This window comes from Pseudonaja textilis, chromosome 18, assembly GCF_049901715.1.
Source record: "Pseudonaja textilis isolate UNSWEBS1 chromosome 18, rPseTex1.2, whole genome shotgun sequence".
Lineage (NCBI taxonomy): Eukaryota > Metazoa > Chordata > Lepidosauria > Squamata > Elapidae > Pseudonaja > Pseudonaja textilis.
Genome location: NC_142007.1, coordinates 6,665,528 through 6,686,999, shown reverse-complemented (window position 1 = coordinate 6,686,999; position 21,472 = coordinate 6,665,528). Strand labels below are relative to the sequence as shown.

At 53.3% G+C, this 21,472-nt stretch overlaps 1 protein-coding gene across 1 annotated transcript in view; it reads left to right on the top strand.

Moving 5' to 3' along the window:
* The window catches only part of HSPG2 (heparan sulfate proteoglycan 2), a 95,072-nt gene that overhangs the window by 20,129 nt on the left and 53,471 nt on the right, over nucleotides 1-21,472 (top strand). Inside the window, 22 exon segments of the mRNA XM_087914796.1 lie at nucleotides 46-155; nucleotides 965-1,023; nucleotides 1,175-1,212; nucleotides 1,215-1,334; nucleotides 2,663-2,788; nucleotides 2,883-3,008; nucleotides 3,500-3,760; nucleotides 3,862-3,981; nucleotides 4,235-4,366; nucleotides 5,435-5,579; nucleotides 5,665-5,816; nucleotides 6,652-6,798; nucleotides 6,903-7,066; nucleotides 7,170-7,349; nucleotides 8,194-8,390; nucleotides 9,479-9,626; nucleotides 10,015-10,142; nucleotides 17,431-17,517; nucleotides 17,679-17,758; nucleotides 18,364-18,428; nucleotides 19,654-19,794; nucleotides 19,944-20,126. Of these exon segments, the coding sequence (XP_087770922.1) occupies nucleotides 46-155; nucleotides 965-1,023; nucleotides 1,175-1,212; nucleotides 1,215-1,334; nucleotides 2,663-2,788; nucleotides 2,883-3,008; nucleotides 3,500-3,760; nucleotides 3,862-3,981; nucleotides 4,235-4,366; nucleotides 5,435-5,579; nucleotides 5,665-5,816; nucleotides 6,652-6,798; nucleotides 6,903-7,066; nucleotides 7,170-7,349; nucleotides 8,194-8,390; nucleotides 9,479-9,626; nucleotides 10,015-10,142; nucleotides 17,431-17,517; nucleotides 17,679-17,758; nucleotides 18,364-18,428; nucleotides 19,654-19,794; nucleotides 19,944-20,126 (2,909 nt within the window).

Here is a 21,472-nt window from a genome sequence, read left to right as displayed (position 1 = left end):
GAGGGTGTGGCCAGGCCTTCCTCACCCGTCCCCTTTTCCCCTCAGTCTACTTCCGGGCACTGGTGAACTTCACCCATTCCATCGAGTACAGCCCGCGCTTGGAAGATGTCAACTCGGAGGCCTTCCAGGAGGTGTCCGAAGCGGTCGTGGATACGGTGAGTCTCCCCTTCCCCTGTCCTCGACTCCCTCTCCGGAGCAGGGGCCCTGAATTTCTTCAATCAAAGACGCCTCTGGTCCCCTCTATCCCCCGGCAGCAGAAGGCTCTTCCTCCCTCCCTCCTGCCTATTATCCCTCACAGCAACCTTGTGAGGTAGGCCAGGCTGAGAAGAGGGAGCCCGGCTCAGATTCCCCGCAACCAATTCCGAGACCTAGCAGAGCCCGGAGTTCGGAAAACACGTCAGATTTAAAACTTGGCGCTAGACTCCCTGTCGGTGAAATCCCCACGGATCGCTGGGAGAGATCCCATCTTCCTCCTCCTCTTCTTAGCCCAAGCAGAGATCCTAAGACCGAACCATCGTCCAGAACCTGACCGGGGTGGCTGGGTTTGAGTAGGGGTCTCCAACCTTGGCCCCTTTAAGACTTGTGGACTTCAACTCCCAGAATTCCTTAGCCAGCCAGGAATGATAGAGTTGGAAGAGACCAGAAGGGTCATCTAAGTCAGGGGTCTCCAACCTGGGCCACTTAAAGACTTGTGGACTTCAACTCCCAGAATTCCTTAGCCAGCCAGGAATGATAGAGTTGGAAGAGACCAGAAGGGTCATCTAAGTCAGGGGTCTCCAACCTTGGCCCCTTTAAGACTTGTGGACTTCAAGTCCCAGAGTTCCTTAGCCAACTTTGCTGGCTGAGGAATGCTGGGAGTTGAAGTCCACAAGTCTTAAAGGGGCCAAGGTCGTAGACCCCTGGGTTACAGTGCTGCCCCTGAAAGTCTCTGAAATTGGGATTTTTTTCCCTCCCCTCTCTTAAGCTGGAATCCGAATACCTCAAGATCCCCGGGGAGCAGTCGGTCAGCGTGGTTTTTATCAAGTGAGTATCCGGGCTGCTTTGGGGCAGAGTTCGAACCCACGCCCTCCCGGCGGAAATCACACACGCTTGCCAAAGCAGCAGAGGTGGGAGTAGTTTGCGGGGGGCGACTCCGTGGAAAATTTTACCCGTGGCTTTCCCGTCCTGCCCGCAGGGAGATCGATGGCTACAGCTTCGTGGAGCTGGACGTGGGCCCGAAAGGAACACCACGATGAGCAGATCCGCGGAGGTGCTTTTCTCTGTGGTGGCCAGCGGGTCCATCGCCTCTTACCGCACCTCCCGCAGGGGATTCCAGTTCCGACGCCTGGGAGCAGGTGAAGCCACCCCGCCGACTCTTAACCATAGGAGGGGGGCGGGTGGGTGTGCGCAAAAGCAGGCGGGGCTGTGGCGGGTGGGAGATTGGGAGGGCGGGACCGTCCCGTCCTCCTCCCCCTCCCCGCTCCCTCCATGCCGCTAACTCTGAGTTTGCTTCCAGCCCAAACCCCGCCTCCCCCCATCTCCGAGGCGCCGCCAGGTGAGTCCGGGGCCAGAGAGGTGCAAGGGGGCCTGTGTGCAGCCCACCAATCTGGCCGCTGTGGCTGCCTGGAGACAGCCGTTCCCCTTTTTCTCTCCGCGCGCCCTCGGCCTCCCTGGCATCTTGGCCGGAAGCGAGTCTTAGCAGGGAAGACATTTGTCTCCCGAGGGGGCTCCGGTTTCAGCAGCTGCAGGGCGCTAGGCCCCATAGGTGGAGGAGGGGGAGGAAGAGAAGGAGGAGGAGGAGGAGAAGGCTGGTCTTTTGTCCTTCTAGGCCCAGATTCTGTCTGGAACTGGGAGTCCGTCCACCCACTTCCTCCTGCATACCCGGCCTTCCCTCCCTCCCTCTCTCTCCCTCCCTCCCGAGGGCATTTACAGGCCTCCTTGCACGCCTCTCCTTGTGCTCCTTGTGGATGTGAGTGTGTAGCACGTAGATCTTGTCCTTTGATGTGACGGCTTGCCATTCCCAGACCCTCTGGATGAAGCTCCCAAGCAGGGGGCTCCACCCAAGCAGGGTGAGGTTGCACAGCTATGTAACTCTAGCGCACCCCAGGAGTCCAGTAAGCACTGCCTGCCTTCCCCTCACCCCTCCTCAACACCCCACTGCCCCAGTTCCTGGTCTTGCTGCCGCATCGTCGTTGTGTGTTGCTGAGCCAAAGTGGGAAGCGAGAAGATTTACCTGAAAAGTACACCTTGCTGAAATTGCTTCTTGCTTCTAGACTGTGTGTTGTGCTGTGAGGTTTGCGTTGCGCCGCCCCTGAGGAGCAAAGCAAAGGGGTTGGCAGCCTGGTGGGAGGCTGGCGGTGTTCGCTGAAGGGCCAAGGTAGCGGGAGTGGCACATGGGCTCTTGTTCAGAGGATGTAGTCCTACTCTGGCAGCAGAGCTTGAAAAGGTTTGCATTCCAAGGGTCGTGGCAGGGTGCAGATCCCCCAAGACAAGCTGGAACCCAAAACCGGATCGTTGGGGGTGTCAGACGTCGGATTGCCTCCCAAAGTCCTGCCCACATAACTGGAAAGGCTTTGCTTTGAAGGCAAAGAAGTAGGAAAGGCATTCTGGCCTCTGGGTCTTTCCATCTCCCTGTCTCCCGGCCAGGTCACAGCCACCTCCTAAACCCCAACCTCTCCTCCAGTCTCCCCACAGATCCGGCCCTGCACGGAGGACGAGTTCTCTTGCCTGAGTGGAGAGTGCATCACCCGCGAATTCTTGTGCGACCGGCGGCCGGATTGCCGCGACATGTCGGACGAGCTGGACTGTGGTGAGCGTTTGAAGCTGTGGGGGGCGGCTTTGGGCTGCTGGTCCCCTTCGCCGCGCGAGTGTGTTTCTCAGCTGTGCTTCTCTCCGCCCCGCAGATGAGCCCGAGCCCCCTGAGTGCGCCCAGCAAGAGTTTGCCTGCGACAGCGGTGAATGCGTTCCCCGTGCATTGCGTTGCAATGGACATCCCGATTGCGGAGATGCTTCTGACGAGGATGGCTGCGGTAAGTGTGAGTGTGGGTGGGCGTGAAAATCTCCCCCCGCCTTCTTGAGAATCCCCTGTGATTCTGCCCCTACCAAGCCTCTCCTGTGAGGGAGAGGGGTGAGGTTTATCTTGGGATGCAGCTGCTTTCAATCAACACGGAGGGAGTCGGGTTTGGGCTCCGGTGTTGCATGGGTGTGACAACCTTCTCCTGTCTTCCTGAGAATCCCCTGTGATTCTGCCCCTACCAAGCCTCTCCTGTCAGGGAGACGTATGAGGTTTATCTTTGGATGCAGCTGCTTTCAATCAACACAGAAGGAGCTGGGTTTGGGTTCCGGATGTGGCATGAATGGACTGTTGCAGTTTGTAAAGCCGAGTGGCTGTGTGAACCGAGCCTCGCCATGCCTTCCGCTCTGTCTACTTTGGGCTTCCTTCTGCACCCGGGCACAGGCGAGAAACACGGTCGGCTGTGACCTCCTCTTGACCCATCGCTTGTCCTCTCTGTTCCGGCAGAACTCGAGAAGCCTTTGTTGACCACCTCCTCCCCGGGGCCCAGCACTGCCCGGCTCCCTGCCACCCCATCCCCCATCACCACCCGTCGGGCGCCGGTCACCAAGCCTCCTCTGGTGGGGGTCTCCAGGCCCCCACTTGCCCCTGGATCGCGCCCTTGCCAGAAAGAAGAGGCCACGTGCTCCGACGGGCAATGCATCCGCCGGGACTTCCTGTGCGACGGCGAGCGGGACTGCCCGGATGGCAGCGACGAATTGCATTGCGGTGAGTCCCGGGGGATGCGGGTGTGCTACGCGTGTAGGTGTGGGGGAGAGAGAGAGAGAGAACCGCAACGGTAACTCTCCTTTTGTCGCCCCCCCTCCAAGGCACTCCCTCGCCCTGCGAACCCAATGAGTTCCGATGCCGGAACGGGCACTGCGCCCTCACGCTTTGGCGCTGCGACGGGGACAATGACTGCGCCGACGGCTCTGACGAGCTGGACTGCCGTGAGGATCGAGAGCTCGGGGGAGGGGGGGGTGGGTTGGGGGAGGGGGGGGAGACTCTTCTGCAAATCTTGAGTCCACTGGGGCCGGGTTCAACGTAGCGCTAAAGCAAGGCGAACGCTCCAAACGAGGAAATCACAGAATTGGGTTTTAGTTTGGGAAAGATTCGGCTTGGAATTAAGGCCTCGCGGGGTAGCCGGTAAAGACTCCTGATATAGAAAGTGTTGATCCTCCCCCCCTTCTTTCCTCCCTGCAGCCACCAAGGGCCCCGGAGACACCTGTGGCCCCGACCAATTTGTCTGCCTCTCCAGCCACACCTGCATCCCGGCCAGCTATCAGTGCGACGAAGAGGCCGACTGCCAGGACCGCTCGGACGAGATCGGCTGCAGTGAGTGGCAAGGGTGCTGGCAAGGACCAGGAGTGGATGCTGGCGGCGGGTGGGAGGGATGAAGACCGAAAGACCGAAGGGAGGGCAAGGGGGGGGTTGACTTCTTTGGGTTCCCCCCGGGACGCCCCAAAAGGGCAGCCTCTTCTCCGAAATGGGCTGCTTCTGGAAGTGGAGACTGTACCTAACCCTTAAAGCAACGGTCTTTAAACTTGGCAGCTGTAAGATTTGTGGACTTCAAGTCCCAGAATTCCTGAGCTAACATGACCGGAGGAGAAATTCTGGGAGTTGAAGTCCACAAGTCTTAAAAGCTGTCAAGTTTGAAGACCCCTGATCTACAATATCTATCTTCTATCTATCTATCTATCTATCTATCTATCTATCTATCTATCTATCATCTATCTCTATCTATCTACCTACCTACCTACCTACCTAATCCAAGGCTCTTCAAACTTGGCAAGTTTAAGACTTGTGGACTTCAACTCCCAGAATTCCCAAGCTAACATGACTGGAGGAGGAATTCTGGGAGTCCACAAGTCTTAAAAGCTGTCAAGTTTGAAGACCCCTGATCTACAATATCTATCTTCTATCTCCCTATCTCCCATCTCCCTATCTCTCTCTCTCTCTCTCTCTCTCTATCTATCTATCTATTTAGCTATCTATCTCTATCTATCTATCTATCTATCTATGTATCTATCTATCTATCTATCTATGTATCTATCTGTCTATCTCTATCTATCTATCTATCTATCTATCTATCTATCTATCTATCTATCTATCTATCTATCTACCTATCTACCTATCTAATCCAAGGCTCTTCAAACTTGGCAAGTTTAAGGCTTGTGGACTTCAACTCCCAGAATTCCCGAACTAACATGACTGGAGGAGGAATTCTGGGAGTTGAAGTCCACAAGCCTTAAATGCTGTCAAGTTTGAAGGCCTCCTGCCTTAAAGTACTTTTAGGCAACCCTCTCTGTATTCCCCTCCCCTGGTGCTTTTTAAAATAATTCAGCCAGCCTGCCTGACTGCCCTTCCTTGCCACCTCTCCCCTTCTTGTCCCTTCCGCCTCAGTCCCCCCACAGGTCATCACTCCCCCCGAGGAGTTTATCCAGGCCGCCCCAGGGGACACCATTCGCTTCACCTGTGTGGCCGTGGGCGTGCCGACCCCCCTCATCTCCTGGAGGCTCAACTGGGGCCATATCCCCACCAGCCGCAGGTAGGCCAGGCCTCTTTCGAACCCCAAACCGCTCCCCTTCCCTCCCTCAACACTTCAGAGAGCTCAGATCCTCCTGTGCCTGCAGGGTGAGCTTCACCAGCGAGAACGGCCGGGGGACGCTGGTCATCCAGGATGTCAAGGAGGCCGACCAAGGGGCTTACACCTGCGAGGCCATCAATGCCCGGGGAATGGTTTTCGGCATCCCGGACGGCGTGTTGAGCCTCACGCCCAGCCAAGGTGAGCTGCAGGAGGAGGAGCAGAGCTGGGGTTCCCGCTGGGATTTGCTCAGGATGGAGAGGTCTCCCCAGCTTCTCCCGCTGAGCCTCCCATCCAGGGGTGGGCTTCAAAAACTTTTGCAATGGGTTCTCTGCCTGGTTGCTGGGTGGCCGTGGCCTAGTAGGCATCCTGCACCATGGGGTGGTGGTGGCATTTTTGCCTTCCCCAGACTCCTGAGGCTTTTCTTGATCCTCTGGGATGGTAAAACAGCCTCCCGGACTCCGGAGGCTTTTCTTGATCCTCTGGGATGGTGAAAACAGCCTCCCCAGACTCCCGAGGCTTTTCTTGATCCTCTGGGATGGTGAAAACAGCCCCCAGACTCCTGAGGCTTTTCTTGATCCTCTGGGATGGTGAAAACAGCCCCCCCAGACTCCTGAGGCTTTTCTTGATCCTCTGGGATGGTGAAAACAGCCTCCCCAGACTCCTGAGGCTTTTCTTGATCCTCTGGGATGGTGAAAACAGCCTCCCCGGACTCCTGAGGCTTTTCTTGATCCTCTGGGATGGTAAAAACAGCCTCCCCGGACTCCAGAGGCTATCTGGAAGCCGGAAACAGACCCATTTCCGGCCTTCCCGAACTTCCAGGAGGCCTGTTTTTTGCCCTCCCTGAACCTTCGCCCACGCCCTGCATTACCTGCACCCAAAACGGGCCAGGTGGGGACTCTTGGGAGGGGCAGAGCCAGCCAGGAGTGGGATTTGGGGATTCTCCAAACTGCACAGATTCTTAGCTAGGGGCTCTCCCGAACCCCTTGCAAACCTTCCAGCAGCCCACCCGTGCTCCCATCCCTTCACAATCTAGGACCCTGCCCCGAGAGACACTTCCACGTTGAAAGCACCGGTCAGTGCTTGCCCTGTTTCTGCTTCGGAGTCGCCAAATCGTGCCGCAGCACCGGCCGCTACCGTCAACAAATCCACCTCCGATTCGACGAACACAACAATTTCAAAGGTGAGCCAGTGGGGCAAACTCCTCCACCCAAGGACAGGACAGGGCGGTCCTCCCTAGCCCCCTTCCTGACCTCCTTGGCTTGTTACATCCCCCTTTGTTCCCAGGGGTGAATGTGACCACGCTCGATCATCCCGGCACGCCTCCCCTCGCCTCGACGCAGATGCACATCGACCGCAGCGCGCAGGAGTTCCAGCTGGTTGATCTCTCTCGGCGCTTCCTGATGCACGACTCCTTCTGGACGCTGCCCAAGCGGTTCCTGGGGAACAAGGCAAGGACAGCAGATGGCACGCTTCCCGGATGCCAACCCATCACCTGACACCTGGGCACCTTTGAATACCTGCTTATCCTCTAGCAACCCACTTTCCCTGCAGGTGGATTCCTACGGAGGCTCCCTCCAGTACACGGTGCGTTACCACCTGAGCCGAGGAGAGTCAGAGCCTGTCCGGAAACCGGACGTCATCCTTGTGGGCAACGGGCAGAAGCTGCTTTACCGGCTACCGGTTCATCCTGAGCCCTTTGTGGCCAACAAGCGCCAGGTTGATTTCACAGAGGTGAGTGCCAGGGGAGCCAGGGATGACCTTTATCAGGCTTGGAGAGCTGCCAGGCCGATAGCTTCCAAACCCCACATTGTAGCAGCAATTACTTGACAAGAAGTCAAGAACAAATCTTCACACTAATTAAACCAACTAATTGTCTCCTGCAAACACCACTCCCCTTTTGCTCCTCTTTATTCCCTATGGGAGGGGCCATTCACCGTCCACCTGAGCCTTTACTCCCGAGTTGACCCTTGTTCCTTAGCTGTTCCCTTCTTCTGGCAGCTCTTTGCATGCGCACACCGGGAACAGGCTCCAGCTGCTCTTCTTCCCCACTGATCTCCAACTCCGAAGGCAGCTGATAACTGTCAGATGTTCCTGGCCCCACCTCTGCCTCCGACGCAGAGCCCTCATCAGAGCCATCCCCAGACTCCAGGACTGGCCCAGGCTCCACCCCAACCTCCTCACTGTCCGAGTCTGCTGCCAGCTCCTCTGGCCGTTGGCGGGCCACAATAGGGAGATGGAAGTGGAGGAGGAGAACATTGCTGGGAGGGTCTTCTGAGATGGACCCCATTAAGACACCCCACACACACATCAAATGGGACATAGCACTCCCAATATTTTAGTGCTTCCAGCGATTCAGGATGCCGTCCATAAAGCTGCCCCTTTCCATCCTCGTAATAACCAAGTTCTGAAGTAGATCTTGCTTCGAAGCGGAAACCGCCCTGACCAGCAGGCCGCTTGGGCTCCTACCTGTGGCTCAGAGAAATAAACCAAGCTGCGGGCCACGGGAGAGCGAATTCACACGCATGTCTGCTTCTGGCTGAGACCGGCGCTCTCTGATTGTGTTTTGTGCCGATAGGGGAGCTGGCAGAAGGAGTCTGGGGGGTCCGTCAGCCGAGAGGAGCTGCTCCTTACCCTGCAGAACCTGGAGGCCATCATGATCCAGACGGTGTACGATAACCGGATGGCCAAGGTGGGACTGAGCAACGTCGTTATGGACACCACCACCACGGAAATCACCGGCCTGGGTGTGGCGCATCATGTGGAGGAATGCAGGTGCCAGCCTGGGGGAGGGGATTGGAGGGGGGTGGGCTACTTCTGGAGAATCTCTAGAACCAAAATCTATTTGGGGAAGAATGACTACTGGATCACACATTCCCCATAATCAATCCTGTTCTGGAGTCAGACAACGCCTTTAGCTTATTCCCTGGTTTGTTGTAGGTCCGAGGGTCTAAACGGGGAGGAGAGGGTTAACAGAGTGAGTGTGTGTTATCTCCCACCCCCATCATAGAGATGGGAGCCTCCAGGAGCTGGAAAAACAGGACCACTCTAGGATTCCTCTCAACTTTTCCTGCATTCCCTCTTCCCCCCGCCCCTCTCACAGCTTCCACTCTGATCGGGCAGCAGAATTTTCTGCGCTAAAATAATATTTGCCTGGAGGGGATGCGGTGGCTCAGCAGCTAAGGCGCTGAGCTCGCCGATCAGAAAGGTCGGCCGTTCGGCGGTTCGAATCCCTAGCCCCGCATAACAGAGCAAGATCCCGTTCCTGGTCCCAGCTTCTGTCAACCTAGCAGTTCGGAAACGCGTAAAAAGAAACGCAAGTAGAAAAATAAAGAGTCCCACTTTGGGTGGGAAGGCAACAGGGTTCTGTGCACCTTCGGCGTTTACTCATGCCGGCCACATGACCACGGAGATGTCTTCGGACAGCGCTGGCTCTTCGGATTTGAAACGGAGATGAGCACTGCCCGCTAGAGACAGAAACGACTAGCACATAGGTGTCAGGGGAACATTTATTGCCTTTATTACGTTAATTTTTGCCTCCCTGCGTGGAGCAGCCATTTTTTCTAGACCTGTCTAGGATTCCCACAAATACTATTGTTCCCTCTTTGTCCAGACCCGGTTGTCTGCATTCCAGTGGTGGAGGAAAGACACTTACCCTGAGTAGACCTATCAGGCTTGGCTGTGCCTTGAAAACCCCAGCTAGGCACCTCCAGGCTTCCATCCAGAGCCGTTCTGAAATAGCCAGAACAAGGGCATGCTTTGCACTAACCCTTCATCCACCTTGCCTTCTGTCTCTGCTGGCAGAGGCAGCTGGTACTTGTAGCTGCTGCTACTGTCGGCTCCACTCATCCTTCCTTCCACAGGTGCCCCGTCGGCTACTCTGGTCTGTCCTGCGAGCAGTGCGAGCCTCACTTCAAGAGAGTGCGCGGCGGATTCAACCTGGGCATCTGTTCCGGTTGCAGCTGCCATGGCCACTCCAGCTCCTGCGACCCGTTCTCGGGCTACTGCCTGGTGAGCCGCTGGATGGCGGGAGTTGGGGAGGGGCGGGGCAGGCCCTGAAGTTTGCGGGGTGCCCCCAAGAGATGCTTTTAGACTTAGGGTGCCGACTAGAGAAAGTTTGAGAGTAATACATCCAGGAGAATGGCTGGGAAACTTTTCAAGCAGCAAAACCTGTGGCGCAGTGGTTAGAACGTGGTATTGCCGGCTGATTTCGCCGACTGCCATCAGTTCGATTCTCACCAGCTCCAGGTTGACGCAGGCTTCCCTTCTTCCGAGGTCGGTAAAATGTGTATGAAACTCTGGGGAGATCCCAGATCCAAAAGGCAACAACTCTTGGACCAGAGCAGAGTCCGGCCTCTTAACAGCCCTTTCCTGCCCCTCCTCCTCTCTCTTCCTACAGAACTGCCAGCACAACACGGAAGGGCCACGGTGCGATAAATGCAAGCTGGGCTTCTTTGGCGATGCCACCCAGGCCACCCCGGCGGCCTGCCGGCCTTGCCCGTGCCCGTACACCGAAGCTCCACGCAGGTGAGGGAGGGGCGTGGTTACCTTGGGGAGGGATGCTTGGGGCAGCTTCAGCATACATCTCTGCGCAGATTCCTGCACTACGCTACGGTGGCGCAGTGGTCAGAATGCAGTATTGCAGGCTACTTGTGCTGACTGCCGGCTGCCTGTAATTTGGCGGTTCGAAGCTCACCAGGGGCAAGATTGAACTCAGCCTTCTATCCTTCCGAGGCAGGTAAAATGGGGACCCAAAATTGTTGGTGGCAATATGCTGACTCCGTAAACTGCTTATTATAAAGCACTGTGAAGCGGTATATGAGTTTAAGTGCGATTGCTATTATTAAAATACTAAATGTTTGGCCCAGTGGGAGGCCCATATTAAAACAACATACCTCAGGGGTGGCCAGAATCTGAAAATGACATTTAATACAGCACGATTTCTGACTAAAATGCTCCGACTGAGATCGGCATAGGTGGGCCTGATTGGGATAGATTTCAGGGGTGATAAAGAAATATAATTTCCTGTCATTTTATTCTGTTTTATGACATTTATGTGTCAAATTATTGTATTTTGCCCTACTCTCATTTTAAACGATTTGTTCAGAATTTTATTGGTAATATGTGTTTGAACCTGTACGTTGATGTAGCCTGTAGGCTAATAATACACACACACACACGCACGCACACACACAAACCTTCTACTATCCATCTATCTATCCATATCCATCTATCATCTATCTATATCTATCTATCTGTCTGTCTGTCTGTCTATCATCATCTACCTACCTACCTAACTGTCTATTTATCTATCATCTATCTATCTATCATCTACCTACCTACCTGTCTAGATTATCTATCTATCTATCTATCTATCTATCTATCTATCTATCTATCTATCTATCCATTTATCTGTGAAATGCCCCTTACGCATCATCACAAAATCTCCATAACTGTAAAGCCTACACACTTGAAATTTGGCACATATGTTCCTCTTGGCTTCTAGGTGCTCACTAAGAAATGATTTTTCGAAATGACCATCAGAGCCATTAATATTTCCTATATTTTTATTATTAACCCGCTGTCGGTATGTGCTCCTTTCAAAATCCAAGAAAGAAATACTCAGACTCCATGGTTCAGAGCAAAGTTCTTCTTTTACTGGAAGATGAAAAGGAAGCTACAAATGGAATTCGAAAGTGAGAATTTGGCGCGCAGATCACACATACAAAGAAATGGAATTGTTCCCACCCCCAAAGTCCAGAAGTCTCTGCCAATTAAAAGTTCTGAATATGATCATGTGAGCATCTTCAGGTAGTGATGAGGCCTCTGTCCGTTGACCTTGACATATTTTGATAAGACCTCGCAGCTGCGCAAAAAGGATAGAGGCTAGGAAAGAAATGGAAAATTGGAAAGAAGAAATCCCCCTTCTTCTGCCCACAGTAAAAGAATGCAAAACACCTCCAGCTCTCTTCCCCCCACAATTACCCCTCCCCCGTTGCTAATGACAGCCGAAAGAAGTAAGCCTAGTAGTAGAGATACTAAGGGAGAAATAAAGGATAATAGTTGGGGTACCGAAGAGATCTTGAGGCTGACATTCGGACCCCTAGAAAAAGGACATTAGTCCCTGTAAGAGAGAATAAAAGATATGTTAAGCATTGCATACATTCTTATGGTTTATCAGGATACTTAGTATAAAATTTCTTTAGCAGGTCAGGAGCCCTAACGTCTTTTCGCTCACCCACTCAGCATGAGAGGGGGGAAATGTTTCAGGCTACAAGATATTGTAGGCGACCCCTCCTTTTTCGAGAGTCTAAAATCTCTTTAACTTCAAAATGTTGTTCACCCTCAATCAACAATGGGACGGGGGATCAGTCTGGGTCGGTCTCAATGTACAGGTGTGTTCGGGTTTTAGCAGGCTGACATGGAAAACAGGATGAATGCGACGAAGAGTCTTTGGTAGCGTCAATTGAACTGTCACGGGATTCACAATTCCAATAGGGAAGGGCCCCACATACTTAGGGCCTAACTTCTTTGATCTCTGAGTGGTTTGCAGATACTTGGTTGAGAGGAATACTTTGTCGCCTACTTGATACGACTGTTGTGGGGCTCTTTTCTTGTCTGCAAATTTCTTATGGGATTGATGCGCTCGTCCAGAGCTTTGCGGCGACTGGCCAATTGAGTTGTAGTTGAGATATCCAGTCATCCAATGACTGGATATTGGAGTTTCTCGCGAGGAAGTTCAGGTATGGGTACAAAATCTTGTCCATGGCCACTTTGAACGGGGTAAAACCAGTGCTGCTGTGAACGGAGTTGTTATACGCTACTTCGGGCAAAAGGTAGCAGGTCCACCCAGTTGTCTTGCTGATAATTTATGTAACATCGGAGATATTGCTCTAGCACCCGTTAGTCCTCTCGCAGGCCCCATTAGTTTGGGGTGGTGGGCGGAGCTTAACCCTTGGGTGGAGCCTATCAACTTCAAAATTCCCTCCAGAAGTTCAGAGGTAAATTGAACTCCTGCGATCTGATATTATACGTTCAGGAACACCATGCAGTCTGTAGACGTGTATAATGAACAGTTTGGCTAACGACTTCGCCGAGGAATCTTGGTGCAAGGTATGAAATGTGCCTGTTTGGAAAACAAGTCGGTCACCACCCAGATCACCGTGTGCCCAGCACTCTCAGGTAAATCTACTATAAAGTCCATAGAGATTTCCTTCCAAGGCAGTTGGCCTGGCCACATTTTGCAACAGACCTGGCGGCTTACCGGGAGGTCTCTTAGCTGAGGCGCAAACTGGGCAGCTTGCTACATAAGTTTCAATGTCTTTTTCAAAGAGGGCCACCAGAACTGCCGTTTCACTAGGTGTAAGGTCTTCACGAAACCAAAGTGACCCGCTGCCTTGGAATCATGAGTTTGTTGTAATACTTGGCTCCTCAGTGTTTTAGGTACATACAGCTTCGCTCCCATCCAGGCTAACCCATCTCTAACAGTGCAGTTATTTGCATTTGCCTGGAACCATTCATCTGTTTTCAAAGCTTCTTTAAATTGTTCGATCAAATCATTGGACAGATCTGCCTCTTGTTTCTTCTTTTTTGCGCCCTGGTGACCACCGTGCTGCCAGCTGTGTGGTGGGCACAATCGGACTTATCACTTCTTTTCGAACACTGTTGTATTGTGGCATCCTAGATAAAGCATCCGCCATAAAATTCTTTCCTCCTGGGATGTACTTCAGAAAGAAATTGAATCGTTTGAAGTACTGGGCCCACCTAACTTGCTTAGGAGATAGTTTCGAGGCGTTTTTAAGGCCTCCAGGTTTTATGATCAGTCCAAACTTCAAATGGGTACCTCGCGCCTTCCAGAAAATGCCTCCAGGTCATTAGAGCCCAGCAGACTGCAAAAGCTTCTTTCTCCCAGACAGCCCATCTACGTTCAGTGTCAGTTAATTTACGGGATGTGTAAGCACACGGTTGTAGTGTCCCCTTCTCGTTTAATTGAAGTAAGACCGCTCCTACCGCTACATCACTTGCATCAGCTTGGATCACGAAGGGGACATCCATGTCCGGATGCTTTAGCACTGGCTCGGCAGCAAATAGTCTTTTTAGCTTCTCAAAAGCGGCTTGGCACTCCATAGACCAATTCAACGGCTGGCTAGGCTTTGGCTTCGCTTCTCCTTTGTTTTTAGGAGGTTGGTGATAGGCATGGCTATTTTAGCAAAACATGGGATGAATTGCCGGTAAAAGTTAGCAAATCCAAGGAAACTTTGAAGTTGTTTTCGGGTTCTTGGTGGGGCCCACTCTAATACGGCTCGTACCTTCTCCGGGTCCATCTCAAGACCCTCGGGTGAGATACGATATCCCAGGTAGTCAATCTTTTCTTGATGGAACTCACATTTGGACAATTTGGCGTACAATTTGGCAGCGCCAGCAATTTGTGCAACCGCACGACCGCGTACCAGTTTCACATGTTGGTCTCTGGTCTCCGAGTAGATAAGGATATCGTCAAGGTAGACCAAAACCCCTTGTATAAATGTTCAGGTGGAGCACTTGGTTGATCAATTGCATGAAGACAGCTGGTGCCCCTGTAGGCCAAACGGGAGAACATTGAATTGGAAGCAACCTATTGGGCAATTGAATGCAGTTTTCCACTCGTCTCCCTCTAATTCGGATTCGTAATAGGCCTCCCTCAAGTCCAGTTTCGTGAAGATCTTCCCCTTGGCCAGGTGAGCCAACATGTCCTTCATTAGAGGGAGGGGTACACATTTTCCACGGATACCGCGTTCAAATTTCGGTAGTCCACCACCAAGCGCTTGGAGCCATCTTTCTTCTCGCGGAACATCACAGGGGCCGCCACTGAGGTCTGGCAGGTTGGATGAACCTCGTTTCAAATTCTTGTTCGATAAACGACCTCAATTCCTCTAACTCCTTTGGGGTCATCGAATACATCTTTGGTTTGGTAGTGTCACCCCGGTAGAAATTCAATGCTGCAATCGGTTGACCGATGGGGAGGGAGCTCATCGGAGGCCTCTTCGCAAAAACTTCTCTTAGGTCCCAGTACTCTTTGGGATTTTCTCCTCCCCTTCTATGCGTTCGGCCCCTGTGGAAGCTGTCTCAGCAGGGGTTTGGGGCTGGGATGGGGATTCTCCCCGGTTTAAGGGGGTTTGCTCCTCCCTCCCTGGAGGTTGGTCAGTACGAATCCGTATCCACCCTTTCTCCAGTTTACTTGGGGATTCCATTTCCGAAGCCAGGGCAATCCCAAGATTAGGGAGTGTTCCATCCCGGGAGCCACAATAAAGCACAAGGTCTCGCTGTGGGTTCCCATGGTCATCTCTAAGGGCTCCGTTATAAACCGTGCAGGGCAACCCCCGCTTCAGACCCATCTAATTGGTAAAAGGATATGGGCGTTTTCAAATTTCTCAGTCCAATGCCCATGCCTTTAACTACTTTCATGCTAATTAGGCACCTCGTGCACCCCGAGTCCAATAAGGCCAGCATTTCCCCCTCAGTACCCGAGGTGGGCACCCTTAATTTAATTGGAATGGTAAGGGGCCCGGTTGGGACTTACCGAGACGTCATCTTCCAGTCGGTCTCACTCTCGTCGGGAGGAGTCGGGGTCCCAGCTCTTTTCCGCTGGGGAGTGAGCTTCTACAACCTCCCCTATTGTTAGCCCGGTTTCGCGAGGCCTGGTTGGGGAGGATTCGGGCTTCCTTCCAGGGCCCCGTCCTTTTTGGATCTGGTTTGACTCGACAATCACGCATTGGTGGCCTTCCTTCCCACAACGGAAACAGGCAGTGGATTTGGCCCTTGTCATCACCCCTCCCTTCCGGGGCTTAGGGATCTCTCGGAGCCGAGGAGGGAGCATGGTGCTCCATGCGGAGCCTCCTCTGCGTCTACTTCGGGCTAGATCTATTTCCACCTCTTCCAGCTAACAGGTACCACAACTGCAAGTCATGGGGATCCCTTCTGGAGATGCACATGTGGTATACCTCTTCATTTAGGCCATCTTTGTAGGCTTCTATTAGAGCTTCCTGGGACCAGCCTCGAATGCGATATGCCAGCTGTCTGAACTCTTGGTGTAGTCAGCAACTGATCTTCCCCTTGAGTTATGGTTTTCATCCTGATCCTGGCCCTTCTCTCTGCCAGAGGGTCTTCAAACCTCCTCCTCAAGGCAGTCATAAAAACATCAAGGCTTCGCAGTTGGGGGAGTTATCATTATACAGAGTCACCACCCAGTCAGCTGCCATCCTCCAGGGTTCTGGTAACACATCTTACTTTGGCTGCTTCAGAGGTGAACTCCCTTTCATATTCTGCCATAGCTTCCAACCTGCACCAGGAAAAACCCCAAGTCCTTGGGATTTCCTCCAAACTTCACATCTAAGGAGGGCGGGTGGCGTCTTCTAGGCATTACCCCGCTGCTGGGGCTCCCAGACGGGAGCTGGTGGTTGCGCCGGCGTGGGATGGGCCAGGGGGTGGTGGCAGCCCGACTTCCCCCAGGCTGAACTCGCTCTCTCTTCCCCCTCATATGTTGGAGCCCTGCCGGGTTTCTCAGAAGCATCCTTAAAGCTTTTCCCGGCTTGATCCAGCCTGCATTCCATCTCCTCCCCCCTGCCACAGCCGTTCCCTCGCACCTCTTCGACTTACAGTGATTCCAGGAGGGGGTCTTCCGGATTTTCCATCCAACTCCTAACGACCATCTGGGCATCTCGGTTGGAGTTTCTTCCAGTGTAAGGTCAGCTAACAAATCGGTGGCTGGCATCTCTGGTAACAGCATTTGCTGCCCCCACAGCTCCTGCTCATCCTCCTCGCTGGCTGGAGATGACATGATGTGAAAACCCCTCGGAAGAAAAATTGGTGTTTTCTCCGGGTGGGCTGATGGGGACTTTGGAATAATGTCGGTATGTGCTCCTTTCAAAATCCAAGAAAGAAATACTCAGACTCCATGGTTCAGAGCAAAGTTCTTCTTTTTACTGGAAGATGAAAAGGAAGCTACAAATGGAATTCCCGAAAGTGAGAATTTACAGCATGCAGATCACACATACAAAGAAATGGAATTGTTCCCACCCCCAAAGTCCAGAAGTCTCTGCCAATTAAAAGTTCTGAATATGATCATGTGAGCATCTTCAGGTAGTGATGAGGCCTCTGTCCGTTGACCTTGACATATTTTGATAAGACCTCGCAGCTGCGCAAAGGATAGAGGCTAGGAAAGAAATGGAAAATTGGAAAGAAGAAATCCCCCCCTTCTTCTGCCCACAGTAAAGAATGCAAAACACCTCAGCCTCTTCCCCCCACAATTACCCCTCCCCCGTTGCTAATGACAGCCGAAAAGAAGTAAGCCTAGTAGTAGAGATACTAAGGGAGAAATAAAGGATAATAGTTGGGGTACCCAGAAGAGATCTTGAGGCTGACACCCGCTCTGATGCTTAGGAGTTCTCCTCCCCCTCCCCACCATAAGTTTTCCCCCTTATTTTCCTCCCCAAAAACTAAGCTCGATCACCATAGTTTTGTAGCAGAGCACAGGTATCGAGCTAGTACACACACACACACACACACACACACACTGCTATTGAATGCTGTCCTCCACACACAAACACACACTTCAGGAAAGAAAACGTAAGTTCCCAGGGGCTGAAACAAGCCAAGTTCCCTTCCCCTCCCATCACACACGCACCTTTCCACAGCCATCTCCACCGTTGCTGGCACCGGTTCCGCTTTTGCTATTTCAGGGAGCTGCACCAGGGTGGCCCGCGGGAGGCAGGGCAGAGCTCCCTGGGCAGCCAGCCAGCCAGCCAGCCACCCTGAGGGTGTTCTTTCCCTCTGGCAGGTTCTCCAACTCGTGCTTCTTGGATACAGACGGACAGGCCACCTGCGATGCCTGCTTCCCGGGCTACACAGGACGCCGCTGCGAAAGGTAAAAAGACGCAGAGGCTCTTCCTCCACCTGCCCCACCCCAGAAGCAGCCTCGTGGCACTCACCTGCGTGGAGGGGAGCGGGGGAGGTTATGGCCAGGGGGCATATCCGAGGGAGGGCTTTCCTTTCTCACCGGCCGTTGTCCGTCCCCACTTTTCCCAGGTGCGCTCCTGGCTATGAAGGCAACCCCATCCAGCCAGGTGGGAAGTGTGTGCCGATTGGAGGAGGCCCCCAGATTCCAGGTAACCTCCTTGGGATCCCAGAGGGCTATTTTAAAGTCCCTGGAGGTCCAGCGGGACTGACCACCCTCGGGGGGACGGGGAGGATGTTGAGAAAGCCTGCTGGGATGGAATTTCTGCTTTTATTCCAGCTGTTCTTGGTTGCCCCATCCGAGACACGTGATTTGCTATAACCTATGACCCTGTTTTCCCCCCCACACACACACACACAACCCTCTGGGTGTGTCACAAATCAGATTCTCCAATGAAACACGTTCACGGGCTGGGTGTCATCAATCACATTCTCCAATGCAGGAATTTAGTGGGCAGAAGATCCGGTAGCCTAGGCTACAATCGCCACAAGATAAAGAGTTGGAATGTGCTTCTGGCTTTCATCCGCCGCGCTGCTCCCTCTGGCCTTTCTCCCCCTCAGCCCCTCCTTCTTACGGCAACTCGGAAATAGGCCTAGGGGTGATTTACGAGTTGACACCCTTCTCCTAGAGGCTGGCTCCTTGCCCTGCCCATCCTCCACAGCCAGCCTCACATCCCAGAGATAGGTAGGGTCAACTAGGCTGGGCCTGAGGGCGGCGCTCTCCTCTACCTACTTGTCTCTCTCTCTCTCTCTCTAGAGAAGGAGGTTGTCTGCGACGAGCGAGGGGGCAGGAAGGCCTCGGATGGGGGCTGCCAGTGCAAGGTAGGCTGGTGGCACTGGGGTGGGTGGGAGGCGCATCGCCTTAGGAAAAGAGGCAATTTGCAAGCGCACACACACACGCACACGCCTGTTTCAAAACCCAGCTCTTCCCCGAGAGGTTGGTACCCCTGGGACAGTGAAGTCGTCTGGGGCTCAGCCAAATAAAAAGGGAGGCCTCCGATTTGGACCTTGGATGCTGAATTGCCGAATTAGGAAGCCCGGTCCGTGTGTGTGTGTGTGTGTCTCTCCATGCAAGCAGGCACACGCCAGTCCATGCTTCAGGAAGGAGTTGTGCCGAGCAAATCTTTGCCCCCAAAGCCCCCCACTCCCGTTTCCCTTTCGAACGCCTGAATCCGAGAGGGCGTGAGATCAACGTATTAGAAAGCGTTTGGCCCTGCAGGAGGCGAATCCCAGGGTCTGCCTGGCAGAATCCCCTCCTCCTGGAGTGGGGGGTGGGGGGGAAGAAATCCAGGGGGGATCCCCGGAGCGTGGAAAGGCTGACCAGGAGCCAATAAGCGGGATGCTCGGCTTAAGGCGGCTGGGTGACCTCAGGCATCCCTGCTTGGCAGCCAGAGTTTAGGGTGGAGGCTCGTTTACAGAGGCAGCCACTGTTTGGCAACTTGCGTGAATTCTCTCTCTCTCTCTCTCCTCTCAATCCTTCTTTCTCAATCTCTCCTCTCTCTCTTTTTCAATCTCTCTCTCCTCTCTCAATCTTTCTCAATCTCTCCTCTGTCTCTTTCTCTCTGTCCTCTCTTTCTTCTCTCTCTCTCTCTCTCAATCTTTCTCAATCTCCTCTCTCTCAATCTCTCCTGTCTCTTTCTCTCTGTCCTCTCTCTCTTTCTCAATCTCTCTCTCTTCTCTCAATCTTTCTCAATCTCTCCCTCTCTCTCAATCTCTCCTCTGTCTCTTTCTCTCTCTCTCTCTCTCTCTCTCTCTCTCTCTCAATCTCTCTCTCCTCTCAATCTTTCTCAATCTCTCCTCTCAATCTCTCCTCTGTCTCTCTCTCTCTCTCAATCTCTCCTCTGTCTCTTTCTCTCTCTCCTTTCTCTTTCTCAATCTCTCTGTCTCACACAATCTTTCTCAATCTCTCCCTCTCTCTCAATCTCTCCTCTGCCTCTCTCTCTCTCTCTCTCTCCATCTCAATCTTTCTCAATTTCCCTCTCTCAATCCTCTCGTCTCTCTCTCTCTCTCTCTCAATCTTTCTGTCTCCATCTCTTCCTCTCACCAGCCCAACGTCCAGGGGCCATCGTGCAATGAGTGTGCCACGGGCAGCTTCCACTTGAGCCACAGGAACCCCGAGGGCTGCCTCCGCTGCTTCTGCATGGGGGTCTCACGCCAGTGCGCCAGCTCCTCCTGGAACAGAGATCAGGTAGAGCCCTGGGGGCCGACTCCTTCGAGGAGGGGTTGGGGGGTGGGGGTTGGGGCACGGGCAACGCCAGAAAGGCACAGCTCGGACATTCCCTCCAAGGCCCTTCCTGTGAATGATTCCCCCGCTCCACCTTTCATTCCTGTCTCTAGGTGCAGCTGGCTCACGAAGATGCCCAGCGGGGTCAGTTCAGCCTCGCCAACTCGGCCAACACCCAGACGGTCAGCGAGGGGATTCGCTTCACGGGCGGCTCGGAGCTCACCTTCTCTTCCTTCCACATTCTGCCACGGGACGTCTACTACTGGGTGTTGCCCGAGCGCTTCAGGGGAGACAAGGTGCTTTGGGAGGATGAGAAGGAGGGGACGGGAGTGGGGGTTCAGATGGAGGGTGGGAACGTCCCGTACTGACTGAGCCTCCAAGCTGCACCCCCCGAAAGTTGTTGTTAGTTGCGAAGTCGTGTCCGAACCATCGCGAGCCCCATGGACCACGTTCCCCCAGGCCTTCCTGCCCTCTATTATCCCCTGGAGTCCATTTAAGCTCACGCAATTTCAGTGACTCCGTCCAGCCCCCTCCTTCTCTGCCGTCTTCTTCTCCTTCCTTCCTTCCTTCCTTCCTTCCTTCCTTCCTTCCTTCCTTCCTTCCTTCCTCCTTCTTCTTCTTCTCCTCCTCCTCCTCCTCTTTCTTCTTCTTCTTCTTCTTCTTCTTCTTCTTCTTCTTCTTCTTCTTCTTCTTCTTCTTCTTCTCCTTCTCCTTCTCCTTCTCCTTCCTTCCTTCCTTCCTTCCTTCCCCTCCTCCTCCTCCTCCTCCTCCTTCTTCTTCTTCTTCTTCCTCTTCTTCTTTCCCTTCCTCTTCTCCTTCTCCTTCTCCATCTCCTTCTCCTTCTCCTTCTCCTTCTCCTTCTCCTTCTCCTTCTCCTTCTCCTTCTCCTTCTTCTTCTTCTTCTTCTTCTTCTTCTTCTTCTTCTTCTTCTTCTTTTGCCCTCCATCGTTCCCAGCATTGGGCTCTTCTCCTTCCTTCCCATGAGGTGGCCAAAGTCTTTGAGTTTCCTCTTCAGGATCCGGCCTTCTCAAGAGCAGTCAGGGTGGATCTCCTCTGGGACCGACCGGTTGGATGGCCTTGCCGTCCGAGGGACTCGCGGGAGTCTCCACCTCCGGCCCCAGAGTTCAAGGGCCTCCATTCTTTGGCGCTCAGCCTTCCTTGTGGTCCGACTTCCACAGCCCTGCGTTGCAACTGGGAAAACCACAGCCGTGACTCTGCGCGCTTTCGTTGGCAGGGGGATGAAATCTACCCCTGAAACTAGAAGTTCTTAAGCGGCTTCTACAAATAACTCAAGAGTTGTTGGTTACAAGACAGGCAGCAAAGACATTTCACAATAAAAATGAAACACAGGCAGTCCTCGACTTACAACGGTTCGTTTAGCGACCGTTCGAATTCACAACGGCGCTGGGGAAAAAAAAGCGGCTTATGACCGACGTTCACTTTTACGACTGTTGCAGCCCCTTTTCACGCTCAAAATTCAGATTCTTGGCAACCGGCTCATATTTACGACGGCTGCAGCATCCCTAGGGTCATATAACCACCGTCCCCCCTTTTTTTGCGACCTTCTGACCAGCAGAGTCTGCCAGATTTGCTGAGCAAACTGCGTGACTCACAACGGCGGCGATCCGCTTAACAACGCTGG